A 19,898-nucleotide genomic window follows, 5' to 3' on the forward strand; every position below is an offset into this window, starting at 1 on the left:
GGAGTAAACATGCTTTTACTATATATGCTGATTTTATTAATATTTCCTTTAGGTTGTTTCATTTATGTTTATGACTGAGATTCATTTGTACTTTTCTCTTCATATCGTTGTTGAGTTTTGCTATAAGTATATGCTGGTTTGGTGAAATGATTTGGGAAACATATTCTGTTCTCTGGAAAAATTTATGTTGGAATCTTTTTATTAAACTGTCCTTCACAAATTTAATATTGAAGTGAGTGAGTCTGATAGTAAATAAGATAAATCAGTAAACTACGTAGTAAGGTAGATAGTGGTGAGTGCTATGGTGAGTGCAAGCAGTGAAGGAGTTGTAATGTTTGGGTGAACGTTGGGATTTTAGATCGCTGGCCTGGTGTCCCTGAGAAGGTGACAGATTTGGCTGAAACACATTCTAGATGTGGCCAACAAGTGCAAAGGCTCAAAGTCAGGACAACAAGAAGGTCCTCGTGGCTGGAGGAGAGAGAACGAGGCCGAGAGTGGATGAGGGGAGGGGTTGGAGGCAGGGCTGGAGCCAGACTGTTTAGGACTCTCAGGTCCCAGTGAAGCCTTCGGGTTTCATCCTGAGACGGGAGGCCATGGGAAGATTTTAAACCAAGGAATGACGTTATCTGATCAGCTGTGAACAGTAGCTCTCTGCTGGCTCTTTGAGAACAGACTTGTGCGGGAGTTAGGGCAGAAGCATGTCGACCAGTTAGGAGACTGTTAGGCTAATACAGACAAGAATGATGGGGGCTTGGACCAGGCTGGCAGCCGTAGGGCTGGTGGAAGTGGTCAACATCTGGGTAAATTTGGTTTAAGAGATGGCCAGAATTGCTGACAATTACACAATAGAGTGTGAAAGAAAAACGGAAGTCAAGAATGAATCTGAGGTTTTTTTGTGCTGACAGCCAGAAGAACGTAGTAGTTCTTGACTGAGATGAGGAAGGCATAAAGAAGAGCTCTTTCCTAAGAGAGTCTTCAGGATCTTGGGTTTGGATAGACTTTCGTGGACATGCATGTTGGGCATCCAAGTTCATTGTTCTGAAATAGGGAGAGGCCCAGTCTATTGCTACAATTCAGGAGTCCGTTCATGGCTGGGAAGGAAAGAGCCAAAAGAACAAATAGAGGTGTCAGAAGAGCTGCACGGACTGAACCAAGATATACAGAAATCAGGAAATTGGGAGACAAAGAGGGGAAAAAAAAATTTTCATTTAATGTTTATTTTTGAGAGAGAAAGAGAGGGAGACAGGATTCAAAGTGGACTCTGTGCTGAGAGCGCCAGAGCTAGAAATTTAGAAGGCAAACCAGACACGTATGGTATCTGGAAGCAAAGAGAGTTATCAGCAGTGTCCCGTGTCCTCATGAGGTAAAGGCAGCTAGGCGTGAACAGGGACCACTGTGTTCAGTAACATGAGGGTCATTTCCTCTTAAACTTCACTTGGATGTTGAGAAAAGCCAAGGAAAGTGTGAAGGACTGTGCCTGGGTCTTGCCTCTTACCAGGTAGGAGGACATACTGCGTCTATTATAATTAAGTCAGTGGTGAGTTGATCTAGCAATAGACAGGAGAGACCACAATTGAAAACCCACAAGGTCATCTCAGTGTTCGTAAATATTCATTGTATGGCAGACCTAGTTCTCTTCAGATGAAGGATGGATTATTTAATGGGGCCGGCCCAACTGGATATCCTTTTGGAAGAAAATGAGTCCTGAAAGGATTAAACACTTAAACATAGACGTTAAGAGAGAAAACAATAGCCGTCTTGCAGTAAAAGTCAGGGGAAAAAAGGAGACCACATACAATGTCTGGGTGAGGCCTTGTATCCAGACCTCATGCCCTAAAAATAAAAAGGAAAATAACCAGAAAACAACACACATATTCATAGAACAATGAGTGAGAGCTGTGAACAAACACAGCTGCTTGAGCACATTAATTAGCAGACAGCCTGAAGAAAAATGCTTACTTTTTTAAATAGGGAAATAAATCAATGGATATTGATCATTGGCAGAAAAAACAAAAACAAAAACGAATTTCTGTTGCAAGCAGTGATGTGAGGGAAAGAGGGTCCTCGTATCTCGTAGATCTGATTTCCCCCGTAATATTGCTACCGTGGACTCTACTCCGGAGGAAACAGGTTGTAATGAAAAGCTTGGCTTATTTCTGCCCGGCCACTGAGAAGTACCGGGGCTCTGGACAGCTCACAGAAACCCTCAGCACCTCCTTTTCCTTACTGGGAGGGGCTCATGACCATCCTACGCCCACTGCTCTCCCCTGAGGTGTGAGAAGCAGCTAACGTGTGTGGCCGGGTGTTTGGAAGTGATACGGTAGGACTCTTGAGAAGACTGGCAGGGTACCAGAGGCCAGGAAGAAAAACCCCATACATTTTGACACGTATGCGGGAAGAACTACTTATTGTCAGTTGTTGTAAAGAGGGGCCTTGCGAAGAAGGCTCACTTTCGGCACTGCGGCTCGGTTTTGCAGGCCTGGAACAGCGCCGTCGCCATGATGAAAACATTCTGTGGTTCGTGTGCCTTCTGGACAGTAGGTGCTGGTCACATGTGGCGGTTAGCACTTGGCAACGTCTGTGCAGCCGAGAGTGAAATATTTATTTTAATTTTGACTATTTAATCTTCTATACAGACAGCCACTCATGGATGCTACTGTTTTGGACAGGACAGGAGTCTTTGGTGTTGATCAGGCTACATGCACCTATTAAATTATAAAATGAGATAGATTACAACCAAATGCCAATTAAATTACAATCAGGGGGATGTGAGGTTTATATTTTCCTAGAGTAGAATGGGTATTAAAGTGTCATTTGTGAGGCGCCTGGGTGCCTCAGTCGGTTAAGCTTCTGACTCTTGATTTCGGCTCAGGTCATGATCTTCCAGCTCATGAGATTGAGCCTCGCGTTGTGCTCCATGCTGAGCATGGGGGCCTGCTTGGGATTCTCTCCCTCCCCCCCTCCCTCTCTCTCTCTCTCTCTGCCTGTCCACCCAAATAGTTAAATAAACTTCAAATTAAAAAAATGTTGTTTGATGATCAAAAGATGAGAATTAGGGAACTAGTAACAGAAGACACTCTAGGAGGAAAGCATTTATCTGAAGAAGATTGGTTTTCTGTATTTCTTGCTGCCATTCACAGCATTCCCTTTACAGGATGCCGGCCCACTGCTCTCAGGGTCAGATCCCTGACTTGTTCTCTGTTGTGATTCTCACCTGTGGGCTTCGGCTTATTCTCCTGTCAAAGGGATCAAATTTCTGTCTTCAAAGTCTTTTCCTCTTTTGACACTCTAAGAACTTTTAAGGAGAGGTTGTTTTTTAAAGATTACATTTTACAAGGGTGTTGCTTGTGTTGAGATCGAGATGGGGAAAGATTCGGGGGTCAGCCGTCTCCACCTGAGACTGGGGAGTTTCTGTCACCATCATCAGTCAGTGAGTGGGTGGCCTTCTGAGTTCTGGGAGTCAGGTCTGCCCTGACCTTCGCTTACTAGCTCTGAGATAGATTCCATTGAGAAAGTAACATCCCATTTTGTGTATTTCCATTTATTCTTATCAACAAGCCAGCTTATCTTCAGGTTAGATATTTGAAAAAAACCAATCTGCAGACTTCTGTCATAACTGGGGAAGGCTTACTTTTCTTTCCATGGTTAGTTTGTTGTATCATGTTTTGTGTAAAATAGCTGGAAACTGCAATTATTTAAGAAGGAAAACAAAAGCTACCTATTTTTTTAACGTTGTCAACATTTACCAATTTTTAAAATACTTTTTTAATGTTTATTTTTGAGAGAGAGAGAGAGAGAGCGAGCGAGCTAGCATGAGTGGGGAGGGGCAGAGAGAGGGAGACAGAGAATCCGAAGCAAGCTCCAGGCTCTGAGCTGTCAGCACAGAGCCCAATGTGGAACTCGAACTCACAAACTGTGAGATCATGACCTGAGCCGAAGTCGGCTGTTTAACTAACGGAGTCACCCATATGGCTCATTTACCAGTTTGACTTCTATTAGAAAATCTACCTATATGAATATTTTAGTAAGTAAACAGTTGTCTACATAGAGAACCAGAAAGCTATGAAAAATAGTGAAAGTCCAGTTGGGTATTTACACCTGGGAAAATACATCCAAAGTAGAATGCCTGCATTTGGTCTTCACAGAATTTTTAAATTTGAGATTACTGGAAAGAATAGGGAGAACAAATTAGGGAATATCAACTAGACCCTGTGGATTTCCCTCCAGAAAGTACTAAGCATAAAATACAAATACGAAGTTGATTCAGTGATTTGTGAGAAAAGAACAAATAGAGTAGCTGGTGAACCAAACTAAAACTGAACATTTTTCTTTACGTCTTGATTTTTTATTTTGGCTTTTGTTGTGTTCTTTTAATGGATTTGGTTGGGAAGGAATTTTAGAGTGTGGAATAAATAGAATGGAACAAATAAAAAGGCATCTAACCCATAACAAAAAGAACATTTTAGCTGGGACTTCAAGCACACGAAATACGTAATTTTGAGGAAATCTTCTTCTGTGTGTGAGACTAAAGCGATGTGTCACTGCTTTCACCTGCAAAAACAAAATATGTGTTGCACTCCCACGTCTAAACTAAGATGATTTTTATCACTTCAGTGTTTACAAAGAGCCAAGGCATTTGGTTGTTGATAGATATTTTCCTGAAGTTTTACATGTTTGTTTCTTTGTTTTTAATAGAGTCCTGTGAAGATAAATCAGATTAGCCTGGATGAAAGTGGCGAGCACATGGGTGTGTGTTCCGAGGACGGCAAGGTATGGCCATGATGTGGTGTCAGAAGCGGTCTGAGGGCTGGGCTGCCCCCCAACTCCAGGCGCTTGGCAAAGCCCTCTGCTTACTGTACCCCGGCCCTACGAGAGCCTGGATTCTTCTTTTTGGGTATTGGACCTGCTTCTGATTGCTTATAATTAAAGTAAAATATATTTTGCACAAATGTGCCTTAGGAAAAGTAATTACAAGAATGTCAATAATGTAACTAGTATTAAGCTGATTAACAGCTGTGGCAGGGCGACGTGTCACCTTAATCATTGCCCCTGTGCCACTTATACTTCAGTGACTGGTCTGCAGTTCCTGCAAGACAGTAGCTTAATGCCTTTCTGCCATAAATCCACAAAATTGGATTTTGTGGGTATGATTTCTGTGGGCCGGTGGTTTTCATTTCCACACAAGTTATGAATGTTTCTCTTGAATTATAGAATCTTTTGATAAGCAATCATAGTTTATCAGAAGAATAAAGTGTCTTACAATGGCCACATTAAATAAATGTAAAATCAATATATGTACAGTTTTCTAAAAACCTGGCACCCACTTCCTCAACCGAGGACATACATCATTTGTGCGGGGCGTAACTAACAATTATCAGTGCCTCCTGCTCGTGTTGTGCTGTGACAGTTAGTGGCTGCGGTGATTGATTTTCCAGTTATAAGAATGTCTTTTTTGTTTTTCAGTCGATGGAAGTCTTTTCTAATGTTGGTCCGCAATGATCACATTCTAATGTACAATGTATTTAAGCTACTCTTCTAAAATAAGAGTTTCAGAAGAAAGTGCATGAAGAGCCCTTCTAGAATCTTCCATGTTCCTGACAGAGTAGAGCACATTTCCTAATCTGACTTTATATTTTTACGTGACCTAAATTCAGTGGGTCATTAAGATGAGTAAATGAAAAACCATGTACTCCATGTAAAAAATTTATACCCATTTAATCTGTTAACAAAGGAAAAATGAAGTCCTCTGGACACACAAGAATGCATTTTACATGTCGAAGTTTAATGTTGCCCAAAGAGTCTTTTTTTTAAAAATAGTAATCAGAACCCTGTGCTTTCCAAAGAGCATGGGTCAGATTTTGCAGTACTTTCTAAAATCCTGTGGTCAACCATATCGTCACAGAGTTGAGGGAGGAGTTGGTATGTATGGAAATTGAGAATTATCCAAACTGTTGAAACCTTTTTACATTCATGGATTTGTACAGAAAGGTCAACTTTATTTTATTCTCTTAAAACAGAACAAAAAGGTCCTTGTGGACTGACAGCTAATTTAATTGAATGGATTTGGTTGAAAGAGAACATTCATTTTTCAAACTGAAAAAAAGGATTCTTATTAAAATACTTCTATCAAGGAATTTTCAAAGCTTTAAATGTTGAATAATTACTATCTGTGGCAGAGTGGGATATTTTAACTCTGTCTGGTGGATAATGACCCTCAGATACCATCCGGTACACTTCTCGGCAAATAGCTGTTTTCTCACGTTAGTCCCATTCCTGTCATATTGTGGTGTGTTGACCCAGGATACATTAAGTGAAAAAAAAATTTTTTTTAATGTTTATTTTTAAAAGAGAAAGAGAGTGTGGTCAGGTGGAGGAACACAGAGAGGGAGACACAGATTCAGAGACAGGCTCCAGGCTCTGAGCTGTCAGCACAGAGCCCAACACAGGGCGCGAACCCATGAACTGCGAGATCATGACCTTAACAGAAGTCGGCCCCTTAACCGACTGAGCCACCCAGGTGCCTCAACACAGGATACATTTTTAAAAATAGTTTTCACATATGTTTTATTAGCATTGGTAAAGCTGAAAATAAATCTTTTGGTACACATAATTTATATAAGCTAGCCAGTATTGTGAAAATTGAACTAGAATAGAATAGAATGATCTGGCAAAGTGGTTATTAATGATAAAAGCGTAAGTGTTGTTACAAAGATAAGCTGAAGATATCTAGATCTAATGCATCTTTATATAGCCATTGTGGTATTTCTTTCTTTAGTGTATTAAGACCCTCAGATAAAAATATGTCACCTTCTTATGTAAACTAGAATCAATTTAGTATAGAGTACAGGGTGGAGATACTTCCTCTTAAAATATTGGAGATGTTGTTCCCTTTTGTCTGGCCTTTATTTTTGTGGACATGTCTGAGGCTACCATACTTTTGTTCTTTCATGAAACCTTTTTAATTTTTTTTGTCCTGCCTTGGAGCTTAGACTAATAATAATAACAACAATAAAACAACAGCATCTGACCCTTGTAGTTCAGTTTGCTAAGTTATGTCTTGTTCAGGTCTATTTTCATTAATTTTGTCTGGAACACAGTAAGTCCTTGTGATCCATATACTGAAGTATTGTTTTCATTTCAGGAAAGTTTACTTCAGTTCTGATTTTGATTATTGCTTCAGTTCCATTTATTTTCATTTCTTCAAAGAAACCCAATAATACTTAGGCTGGAGGCAGTTACCACGCAGAGGCTGAGAGCATGGCGGCATTTCCGCTCCCCCGCACTGGGCTGGGTGCACCGCTTGGCTCCCCGGTGCCCCCTCTTCCTAAGCTGGGCAGTGAGCATGCCTGGAGGTCTGCATGGGGGCGTTGTGAGGTGCTGGGTATATGGCGAGCCCTCTGGATGTATGTTAACTGTTCTTATTGCTAACCATTAACACCTTTTTTATTTTATTAAAAAAGTTTTTTTTAACATTTATTTACTTTTGAGAGACAGAGACAGAGTGAAAGCGAGGGAGGGGCAGAGAGAGAGGGAGACAGAATCTGAAGCAGGTTCCAGGCTCCGAGCTGTCAGCACAGAGCCCAACACAGAGCTCAAACCTATGACCCGTGACATCATGACCTGAGCTGAAGTTGGATGCTCAACCGACTGAGCCACCAGGCGCCCCAGCTAACTATTCACTCCTTAACCCCTGTAGACTGGCCTTTCCCCTCCTGCATGATTAAAAAAAAAATTTTTTTTAATTTTTATTTTTGAGAGAGTGCAGAGTGTTCAGTGGAGGGGCAGAGAGAAAGAGAGAGAGAGACACAGAATCTAAAGCAGAATGCAGGCTCCGAGCTGTCAGTACAGAGCCCAACGTGGGGCATTAACTCACAAACCCTGAGATCATGACTGAGCTGAAATTGGACGCCTAACCAACTGAGCCACCCAGGTTCCTCTTCCTCCTGCATTATTGTGCCGGAACTTGTCAAGGAAAGAGGATGACTGGATAAGCACTATTCACCCTTTGGAAAATATGTAGGTTATAAGGAAAATTGGTCCTGTTGTGTGTGTATGTGTGTGTGTGTGTGTGTCTCTCTCACACACACACACACACACACACACACACACACACGTGCTTTCCTGTCTCATAGTTTTTATCCTGTTCATTTCTCTGGAGTCGGGGAGATTGGTCTGTTCCCTTAGCTGATTTGCTTTCATTCTACTGTCCATTTTGCCTTAGTGAGTAGAGTATTATTCCATCTTAGATTTTTAATTTTTCTGAAATCTTTTTCTTGCTCCCAGCTCTTTTTTAATATCAGCCAGACATATATTTAATTTTTTTTTTTAATTTACAACTTCTTGCATGTCTTAGAGTGCTGGGCAGTACAGTCTAACGGGCAGGAAGAGAATTCTCCTGCTGCATGGTAGCCATGTGACTGGTTGCAGGTAAGTTATTGCCGTCTCATCATGCCTCAGCCTGTTTTCCCCTCTATACAATGGGGATAATGATGGCACCTGCCTCAGTGATTATTAGAAAATGAGTTAATACTTGTAACTGGAATAGTCTCAGGAACAGAAGAAACATCTAATAATCGCTAGCTCTCATCATCCTGTCTTTGTGCTCCAGACTCATAGAGGCCTTTTCTTCTTATTGAAGCCACCCAGTGGTTTTCTAGTTTCCTTTCTTTTCTTGTTACTAGTAAACACTTCTAAAAGCACGCTTTATCTCCCTCCGAGTCATTGGAATGGTGTTCTGTGATATCCTTTTTATAGACCTCGTGTCCATTTTGTGTTGCTCGTTTATCCATTCCAGAACAAGGAGAAGAGCTCTTTCTGAATGTGGGTTGATAAACACATTCTGGGTCTGACTGCTCTCGGCCCAGCCCGTTATCGTTTTGGGGTGGCTCCACACAGGGGCCTAGTGAATGAGCTTGATTTCCTCCGGCCAGAGGGAATCTGTTTAAGGCAGCCCTGCCAGTGACATGGGAGCCTCTGCTCTCCCCTCTCCTGGTCTCTGATGCTCTCCGTGGGCAGAGAAAGTGAGAAGCAGCCATCTCCTCTGTGAGGGTCTCTTCACCCACCACCCTCGATGCGATGGCAGCTTACATGTTCATCCCTGTCCGAACTTGACCCACTACTGTTTGCAAGCTGGGGTTTGAGAGAGGCCATTACCAGGGAAGCACTGCCTGGTCTGACCCTCTGGCTGCCTCACTAATGCTTCTCCCACATCAGACGGGCTGTCGCCCTGTTTTCTGGTTGACAAATCTGTAGAACTCCATGCTTGAGTGGAGAAGAATACACACCTTCCTTACTCTTTCGTGAAGATCAGTTTCCTTTACTTCAAGCATCTCTTCTGTGGTCCTCATATGGCCACCAAAGAGATGGTCTGGAGTTCAGGAGACATCTTAGAAGGACTGCAGGAGATGGACTAGAAGGCCAAGTGTCCTGAACTTTTTCTTTCTTCACTAGGTGTTTTTATGACTAGTTGGGAGAGGTTGTTGGAAGGATACCATTTTTAAAGGGAGCCCCACCATTTTAACCTTTAATTCTATGATTCTTATTTGGGATGAGATCCTCTTTAAAGCCAAAACTCTCTAGGCAGACATTGAACAGGCTCCTTTCACAGACGAGTATGATATCCAGCTGACAAGATGGCAGAATAGATCAAGAGGGAGAGAGAAGAAATGAATAAAAACTGTCTTGGATTTTATTGGCTATAGTAGTGTGATTGTGACCAATTAGTTTTGCTTGTCACATTAGTGAAATGAGTCAAAACATCAAACACGTTTTGCGATCCTAATCAAGTTAGGAGATTTGTCTCATGAAGTTAGTGTTCTTCCATATTGAAGGGGAAAATACAATTATTTGAGGAAGAGATTATTCAATTAAACACAGCAGTAGAGACTGACCCCAGAGTTCTAGTCTGATGTCTTTTCTGTTGATTCCTCCTTATTGGTCCACTATTACACCTTCAGTATGGATTCATAATGTTTAAAGGAGCATTTATTCCTGGTAATTAATCATTTAATTTCACCATTAGATTCACAATCCTAATATTTATCTTCTCATTTACTGATGCCTCAGTCTTTTTCGGTGGATTCTTAACATCATTTATTTATATCTCATATACTTTTCCCCACAGTAAAAATTACCGAGGGGCGCCTGGATGGCTCAGTTGGTTAAGCATCTGACTTCAGCTCAGGTCACGATCTCTTGTTTCATGGGTTTGGGCCCTGTGTAGGGCTCTGTGCTGACAGCTCAGAGCATGGAGCCTACTCTGTATTCTGCGTCTCCCTCTCTCTCTCTCTCTCCCCCTCTCCAACTCCTACTTGTCTCTTTCTGTCTCTCAAAAATAAACATTTAAAAGTTTAAAAAACAAAAAAAACCCCTAACCTTTGTTCTTAAAACCACTTTTAACCTGTGGTAGCCAGAAGGAAGTTTATCCATTTGAATGAATAATCTGCTCCATTTCATTTCTGCTTTTTATCACAGACTTGTCTAATTCAGAGTCTGACATTCACCTTTAGTTTGGTAAACATTTGAGGCTTTTGAATGGTATTTTCCTATTCCATTTTTCCTATACTTTATATAGAAAGATCTCTTATTTTCATATTTTAGGCGATCTCTTAAAATGTTATTGCGTAAGAGAATTGGATTCAAAACTCTCTTCTTGCTCTTTATGTCCTTGGCCACTCGACACACTCCTCTGTTAAGCAGGCATGATGGTGTTTGCTGTCCATACCCCATCGTGTTGCTTTAAGGATCAAATGAGGCAGAGCAGGATTTTCAGTGCTAGCTGCATAATTTCAGCTGTGGACCTTGTAAAATACCATTTCACTCCACCAGCACTGTTTGGTTTATCTGGAGAGGGGTCTGGCTGTTAGTGTCCAGGGATCTTAACTGTGGAGTAATGAAGATTCCTTCTAAACAATGAGAAAAAGGTGGTAGTGGGGCATGCATGTATTTATCATGTCAAGAATACATTTTAAGGACTATCTCAGGGTAAATCAAGTTCCCTTTCTGTTACATCGTACCAAGTGCTGTTGTTGGAACCCAGGTAACATACTTGGCGTAAGTAGTCACAAAATGAGTGTCCTGAAGATTTTATCTCTTACTGAATGAATTAGTCACTGACAATTATATCGTGAGTAAATTTTCCTCTTTGAACTTGCAAAAATGAACCACTCCCAACTTACTAAGATGAAAATAAGAAATCAAAAGTCTGAATAGTTTAACTGTTTAAACATTTGAATTTGTAATTACTTTCTCACATAGAGCCCGTCCAACCTAGATAGCTTCAGCAGTGAATTCTTACAAAATTAAAGAAAATAATACCACTCTTCTAGAGCCTGGAGACCGAGTGCACACATCCCAAGTGTTGGGAAATAGTTCTAGGTGCCCCTAACAGTTAGTGCCAAGTGTTTGGGAGCTCCTGGAATCTTAAGCCCTGTTGGTAAGTGTGTAAATTGATCAGAACCACTTTGTGAAATGGTTTGGCTGTTTATAAAATGTGAACAGATGCATAGCCTATGGCAACAATTCTGTTCCTACTTATGTATACCCTTCATCAGCGTGTACCTAAGTGCAGCAAAAAATTTGTAAAGAGTGGTCCTTGCATGTAAATTATTTATAATAGCCCCAATCTGGAAACAACCCAAATGACCGACAAAAGGTGGATACATGTATTCTAGTGTATTCATACATCGAAATTCTATCTAGAATGGCAGAGAACCAGGCACTGCTATATGCAACAGTATGGACAGAGGTTACAAGGAAAATGTTGAGTGAAAGAAACGAGTGAAATAGTTTATGGTCGTATTTATAGAAAATTCAAATAACAGCACAACTTGTCTATGGTGACAGATTTCAGAGTAGCGGTTCATTTGTGAGGGTGTTACTAAATGGAAAGGAACACAAACATTTCTTGGGTTCTGTTTCTTGATCTGGATACTGTCTGTAGGGGTATGTTATGTTGTAAAAATTTGTCAAGCTGTAAATTTATGATTTGTACTCTTTTCAAGATGTATATTAACCAGTTTTTAAGGAAACCACTCAGAAAAGAGATTAAGTGTGAACAAAGTACAGTCGTCTTGAACAGCTTTAAGGGAGGTAGTGATAAGTAGAAACTTAAATCTTGCATGTATACACTCTTAGCAGATTCAACATAAGATTATAAATGAAGTGCTGTTCACCCAATCTCTTGCCCCATTGATCTGCATGGTTGATTTATATATATAGGACTCGAAAAAGAAGCACCCATTTCCTTCAGGAAAAGGAAAAAAAATAAATCCTTTAGGGAAAGCCTATCAGAAGTTCATGAAAGAATATTAATAAACTATTCATAACTATTTCATGTGTAAGAGTTGGCATCCTTTTACTAAAACAAGTTTGTGGTGAGTAAAGGGAACTGTGTCCATGAAAAGCTTATAAAAGCTTAATTGCAGTGGGGAACTCTCACCCTGATGGAATTGTTTTCATTGGATATTTGATAGAGATCACAAGGATCTTAGATTATTAAATATTCTTTTTTTTAAATCAATAGTGTGTGCTATACTATTGTGAAATGGTAGTTACAAGCCTTCTTCATTGCCATCCTGGCGAACTGACAGGATCCATTTTACCTTTTAGGTGCAGGTGTTTGGACTATATTCTGGAGAAGAATTTCATGAGACTTTTGACTGTCCCATTAAAGTAAGTATTCAGCAAGTTTTAATTTTTCTGAGGATTTTCTCAACAAAGGCCATGAGGATTATCATTCTTTGAGCACGGTCTGTCTTGTGTCAGTTTCGTGAGTGAGCATCTCCTCAGCACTTCGAATGTACTATTCAGTGGTGTAAAAGGGCACAGGATGTGTCTTGTGTGACTGTGGTCTCAGGCTGTCCTGGGGAATCTTTCGTTGTAGTGAGGGAGATGATACACACACATGCAGTTTGTGATTAAAGACCCAAAGTGGTAAAAACAATATTAAGGAGTCCAAAGCCAAGAGAAGTCACTTCTAGCTGTTCTTGGTGGTGACAGCTTCACAGGGGGAGTGATGTTTGAGTGGACTTTGACAAATGGACAGGGCAGACAGAGAAGCTGGCTCTCCATGTGGGAGGACGATATAATATAAACAGAGAGGCCAGAAAGTTCAAGCGTGTTCAGGAAGTGGCAAAAATGGTCCAGTTTAGATGGTGCATAAAACACGAACCCGGCAGGAGGGCCATGGAGGCAGATTGGGGCTGGCCGTATTTTTCAGGTGAAGGAATTTGGGCTCCAGCTGGTAGATATGGAGAAATTATTGAATGTTTAAGAGCAGAGAAGTGACATAAACTGAGCTAAGCTTAAGGAAAATTAATACAGCGACTATATACAGTAGAGATTGGAGGGCTGATAGGATGCGAGGCAGGAGAACGGTCCTAGATAACAGTTATGGCCCTTAAAGTGATTAGAGTTGTTGAAGGGAGAGGTCATTCGTTGTTTTCACTTGTTTATTCAAACACCTATTGATCAACAGGTGAAGGAGAGATAGGATCTGATGTGTGGTTTAGAAAGGCAGGTCTGCCAGAGTGGAGGGTGATTTAAGCAAGAGAGGGATTGCAGACGACAGGCAATTTAGAAGGCTCGTGCTGTCCTCGAGACAGGGCATCCCAGCATCTCAGTGACAGGAGCAGTCGGGAGCGTTCAAGGTGGAGTGGAAGACGGAAACGCGGAAAGCCTTCAGGAGGTAGACCTGGCAAGGCGTAGGGACAGGTTTGACGAGGTGACAGGAGAGGGAGGAGCTGGTTCTTGCTCCAGCCACTGTGTGTGGTGATGCCATCAGCTGCAAGAAGGGCCGATTTGAGTAAGTACATTGCTGACTTGGTCTTGAGTTCAGATAACTGTGGTCCATCTGGCGGAAGTGGCGCGGAGGTCTTGGAGACATGAGTGTGGAGCTCAGGGTAGAGACTGGCCCTAAAAACATGAAGTTGATAGCCTTCGTTGGGTAAGATGAAGCCACTGTTCAAGATATCAGCCAGTTAAAAGCTAAAGAGGGGGCAGAGCAGACTGGGAGGCGACTGGCTCGGCAGAGAGCAAATGAGGAACTTGGGCCGCAGTGAAAGGGGCTGTTCAGCTCTGTCAGTGCCATCCTGCAGACCTGCTGTCTCCCCCACTGACAGAAGCTTGCTGTGATGACCCTAAATGCCCTTGAGGCTGTGTGGCCTCACCTGTTCCACGTGGTGCCCTCAGATCATTGGAAGGCATCTGGGACGAGGACACAGTTGGGTTCTCTTTCAGGGTTTCTTCAGCTCATGATACTCAGTTACAAACATCTGTGACCTCTTGCTGTCTCGATTGGCCCTAAAGAGGGGATGTGCACTCAGGGAGTCCTCACGCAGCCAGAAACTAAAACTGATTCACTCTCCTCTCTTAGCTTTCGCCTGGCTTCCCAGAAGAGCAAAACTCCTCTGTCCTCAGTTGCAGACTATTACCTGAATAGATTACTTCTCACCTCGATCTCAGGATAAGTTTCAGATCCTGCTGCCTGTAACGTGTAAAGGGTTTTCATTCTGTGCCTTAACCGTGGCTCCCTAACCAGTGGTGGGTCCTTGTTCCCTTGTAGATCATTGCCGTGCACCCGCATTTCGTGAGGTCCAGCTGCAAGCAGTTCGTGACAGGAGGGAAGAAGGTAAATGCTTGTGTGTCTACCAACTCCTGCTGTCTTGGGATGGGGAGCGGAGATTCTGTTGGCTCTTTAATTTATCTGTAATATTGTTAATGTCTGACTATTTGCTGAGAAGAATTTTGAGAAAAACCAATGTAGTGAAATTCTAAGCCCATCCTTTCTCCGGGGAGATGTGCTCTCATGCCTCTTACTGATATTCCTTTGTAGTAGATTAAGGACAAGAAAAAAAGGGGCAACTGGCTGGCTTAGTCGATTAAGCGTCCAACTCTTAATATCTGCTCAGGTCATGACCTCATAGTTTGTGAAACTGAGCCCCATGTCAGGCTCTGGGCTGACAGCGCAGAGCCTGCTTGGGATTTTCTCTCTCTGTCTCTGTCTCTCTTTCTCTATCTCTACCTCTCAAAATGAATAAATAAACATAAAAAGAAAAAAAAGCTGTTACTGGGGCTACCTAGTGCTTTTAAATGTCCCTTCCACAAAAAAAGATATTTTAACAATATCAAAAGAGATGGGGTGCCTGGGTGGCTTGGTTGAGTGTCCAACTTTGGCCCATGTCATGATTTCACAACTCGTGAATTTGAGCCCTGCCTCGGGCTCTGTGCTGACAACTCAGAGCCTGGAACCTGCTTCACATTTTGTGACTGTGTCTCTCTGCCCCTCCCCTACTCAAGATCTATCTCTTGTTCTTTCTCAAAACAAACAAACAAACAAACAAAAAAACCCCAAAAAACCTAGACATTAAAAAAATAACAAAAGAGCAATTAAACTCATGATTTTTCCTCCTATTGTAGAAATCTCTTGCAGGCCTTGATAAAGTTTTAGAACAATTATGGCTGTTTCTTAATTGATCCATTTCTGGCATATTTCATTATCTTGGTGCTATTTTAAAAATAAGGGAGTAAAATAATACTTGTGTGCATTTACATGTTTGTTTATAGACATAGTAAGTTCTAAAATTAAAGAATCCTTTTGCTTCTCGAATAAATCAAGTTAATTAACCAGTGATAATTTTTTAACCGTTTTTATAACAAAACGCTGTCACAGGACTGTAATGGTGACTATCTGCTTCATATCCAGTCCAGAGCTCAGTGAAAGTGAAGTGCTCCGTGGTTATTTCTGCTGTAGTGCGGGCCTGTGGAATGGCACCATGAGGCTCAACCACCAGATGGGTTTTGAATGTTTCATGATGGTTGTCTGTTGTTTTCCCTGGTTCTGCTACTTCCTAGACTGATGGCACATCCTGGTCGTTACCCAGCGTTTCTCAAGCCCTGGTTTTGGCTCGTCGTAGTGGCTGAGCAGTGGTTCCTGTAGATCCCCGCTCCATTCCACAGCAGGAAGCCAGCGTTGACCAGCTCTGATTTCTAGTTGTGAGCCCTCCCACTGCCCCCAGCTCGTTGTTACCCTTAGCCTGTAGCCTCCTGAGCCTCATAGAAAAATACAGGATCAGTCAGTGGATATTACAGACTTAATCTAACATTGTCTAGCTTAGATCTGCAGCTGATTCACTCCAGGAAGAAACAAACAAACAAATCTATCTTACTTACCTTTGTTGACCTCAGGAAGGAGCAGCTTTAAAATTTCTCTTGTTAAACTATTTCTTTATGAAATACTTCTCTAGTTAAAAAATTTTAGGTGACATAGAGCATAAATTCACTCAGCTGTAATGTAAATCCACACATTTTTATTTAAAACTCAGTGGGGATAGGAGCACCTGGGTGGTTCAGTCAATTAAGCGTCTGCCTTCAGCTCACGTCATGATCTCCTGGTTCGTGACCTTGAGCCCCGCATCGGGTTCTATGCTGACAGCTCAGAGCCTGGGGCCTGTTCAGATTCAGTGTCTCCGTCTCTCTCTGCCCCTCCCATGCTCACTCGTGTGTGTGCTCGCGCTCTCTCTCAAAAATAAACATTAAAAAAAAAAAAACCTCAGGATTTAAAAAATGCTGAGTGATTTTTGTGTGTTTAAGTGGCTTAAAATAACAAACTTAGTCTCACTGTTCAGAAGTTGCAGAGTGTTTTACTTCTGTAGTGCCGCGTCAGAGTCTCTCCTTGGGCTTCAGTCTGCATTTGGGCGGCTGGGGCCGCTGTCATCTGAGGGCTTGACTGGGGACGGGGAATCTGCTTCATCTGCCTTCTTAATAATAATCCCTCAGATACTTAAAATTGATAAATCACTTTGGCTTAAGTATTTTCCTATGTGGGATGCAGTTGTGTGTTCCAGTTTCCAATTTTAGGAGTTAGAAATTTTACACTTGGCCCCTATTTCTTGAAGGTATTGGTATGAAAGAACGTATCTGAGATAATAGGAGTGGTTGTCCAAATCGTAGGACTCAAACTTTGAAGGTGGAATTTTTCTGTGTTAATTTGTGTTCTTAATGATCAGGTTATCATGAAGTTTAGTAATTACTTTTATACTGTAAGGGATACCTGTGGTCTCATCAAGTCTGCCACAGGAGTGTGTCAGCCGGCAGGATGCTTGGGTGAACTGTGACAGTCACATACTCTTTCTCCTCCTCCTTAGCATCCGTAGGAAGGGTAGCGTGGCTGTTTGGCCCAGAGCTCCTTGAGTAGATATGTGAGCATCGTGCACACAACCAAGTAGTCCAGCCTCCAAGAGCAGATAGGGTGATTTGGAAAACATTGGAATTTATATAAAGATGAACATTGTGATAGGCAGTATAATTAGAATTTACCAGATGCTGAGCAGGCAGGAACATCAGGGGTTTGTTTCATCTCTTTGGTTATTATGGACTGTTTGACAGTTTGTTCTGTGTTCATTGTTCTGTGAGAGAGCATTCTGATTTCTTCTTTTTTTCCCTAGTCTTTTCTCCAGAAATGTATCAGGAGACCTTTCTTCTGCAGCACAAAACAATGTTGAGATATAATAATATAAGATAAAAGTAAAATAAAAACCATTCAGTCATCTGGTGAAAAACTTTTAAAACATGATACTAAGTTAAAATTTATGGATTAAAATTATTTGAAGAATTTTAATGTTTGTTTTAGAGAGAGACAGAGTGCGAGTGGGGGGAGGAGCAGAGAGAGGGAGACAGAATCTGAAGCAGGCTCCAATCTCTGAGCTGTCAGCAGAGCACGAAGCAGGACTCAAACCCACGAACCATGAGATCGTGACCTGAGCCGACACTGGACACTTAACCTTACAGCTGAGCCACCCAGGTGCCCCATGGATTAAAATAATTTTAAAAGAAAAAACACTATAAAGTGTTAATGTGTCAAGGTCTCAGTATATTGGGGTTGGTAAAAGTATATGTGATATTTTGATGTGAAGAATACTATGATTACACATGCCATTGTAAGTGATATTAAATCATTTTTTAAAGATTTTTAACAGCTTTATTGATGTATAACTTGCATACCATAAAGTTACCAGTTTAAAGTGCACAATTCAATTCAATTATCAACTTTTCCAAAGTGTCTGCACCATTTTACATTCTTGTTAGCAATATATTAAGGTTCCAGTTTTTCCACATTCTCCCAACATTCATTTTTATCGTTTTGATTATAGCCATCTGGGTGTGAAGTGGTATTTCATTGTTTTGTTGTGATTTCCATTTTCCTAATGACTCATGATTTTCATGTGCTTATTTGGCTATTTGCATATCTTCTTTGGAGAAATCTTTCTTCAGATTCTTTGCCCATTTTTTGATTGGGATATTTGTGTTTTTACGATATCCTTGCAGAAAAAATGTTTTATGTATCGTTCATACATGTCCTTTATTGTTATGTAATTTGCAAATATTTTCTTCCCATCTATGAACTGTCTTTTCACATTACTGATGGTATCCTGTGAGATACTGACATTGTAGATTTTATGAAGTTCCATTAACTCCTCTCCCCCGCCCCCCCCCAGCCCCACACCACACAACACGTTTGTTTGTTTGTTTTGTGGTTGTTTTTGACACTTATGCTTTTGGTGTTGTCCCTAAGAAATCATTCCCTGGCCGAAGGTCATGAAGATTCATGCCTGTGTTTTTTTCCTAAGAGTTTCATAGTTCTCACACTTAAATTTAGGTCTAGAATTTGAGTTAATTGTGTGTAAGGTGTGAGGTAGGGGTCCAGATTCATTTATTTGCCTATGGGTGCCCAGTTGGCCCAGCCTCCTTGGTTGAAAAAGTTATTCTGTTGCCATTGTCTTGGCCTCTGTCAAAAAATCAGTTAAGCATACATGTTAGAATTTATTTCTGGGCTTTGAATTTTATCAGTTTATCCTTGTGCCAGTTTAGGTTTTAGAATCTCTAATTTTGCTGTGATTCTTTATGGGATGATAAACAAATTAGCCACTTTGAAGATATTCTGATTTTGAGTTCTTTCTCCTTAAAAAGCCATCATAATTTCTCCTACGTATGTTAAACATTATTATGTTAAACGTATCTTTTATTCAGGGACTTGTAACATATACACTATTGACTGATTTCTCTGGATTCTTTATTTTTCTTATATAAATTTGTATTAAGCAGCCAAAAAGTAGTGCTTATTCAATAAACTATAATGACTTCTTTGTACACAGTTAAATAACTAGGGATTTCCAAAATGTGTGCCACTTTGGTGAGGTTTGCCGAAATCTCTAGAACGATTTCCTCCTCCGTGTGCATGGTATGCACTTTTAAAGATCCCTTATGCTGCCTGGTTTTGCCATTAGTGTGCTTTGTTTGTTGTAAAATAACACCTATTGGGTTGAAAACATTTCAGGAAATATTTCTAGTTTTGTTAAAAAATGTATCTTTGATTTTAAAAACTAAGAAAAAAGCCTTCAGAAGGTGACATTCAAAAGAGGGCACTACTGTGAAATGATCATTTCCATTTTGAAAGTGTTGGTAAGTTTTTAGAAGGATCTGCTTTTTTTTTTTTTAAATGTAACCAAGTTATGGCATTTTATACCTATGAAAAATGAGAGAAACAAGACGACATTGGCCCAATTGCAACTCCTTTCTTTCCAAGTGCAATTTCAACCAGCACCATAAACTAAGCACAGCAAGTATGAAGAGTCCAGTGCTGAGCAAATGGTGATGACCTTGCAGTGATCGTATATTGCAGATCTCGAGACCTCTCCACTCAGAACACATAGTAGATCCTATTGAGAGAAAAGAGAGCAAAGACGAGTATCATGTAACTGAGAGGTTATGACCTTCTGCCTTTAACAGAGAAATTATTCTAGCCAGATGAAGGTGGGATGTGGAGGAAAGGCTTAACCCTTAAGAACCCTATCTTCCTTATAGTGACAGCTAAACCGAACCACCTGAGACCTTTTGTAAAC

General features: G+C 41.0%; 1 protein-coding gene across 1 annotated transcript in view; it reads left to right on the forward strand.

Annotated features, from left to right (window-relative positions):
• VPS41 (VPS41 subunit of HOPS complex) overlaps positions 1 to 19,898 on the forward strand; it is a 168,745-nt gene that overhangs the window by 65,795 nt on the left and 83,052 nt on the right. Inside the window, exons 5-7 of the mRNA XM_029926759.1 lie at positions 4,696 to 4,770; positions 12,610 to 12,672; positions 14,564 to 14,629. Of these exons, the coding sequence (XP_029782619.1) occupies positions 4,696 to 4,770; positions 12,610 to 12,672; positions 14,564 to 14,629 (204 nt within the window). The remainder of the gene's footprint in view (positions 1 to 4,695; positions 4,771 to 12,609; positions 12,673 to 14,563; positions 14,630 to 19,898) is intronic.

This window comes from Suricata suricatta, chromosome 2 (genome assembly GCF_006229205.1).
Source record: "Suricata suricatta isolate VVHF042 chromosome 2, meerkat_22Aug2017_6uvM2_HiC, whole genome shotgun sequence".
NCBI classification, from domain to species: domain Eukaryota; kingdom Metazoa; phylum Chordata; class Mammalia; order Carnivora; family Herpestidae; genus Suricata; species Suricata suricatta.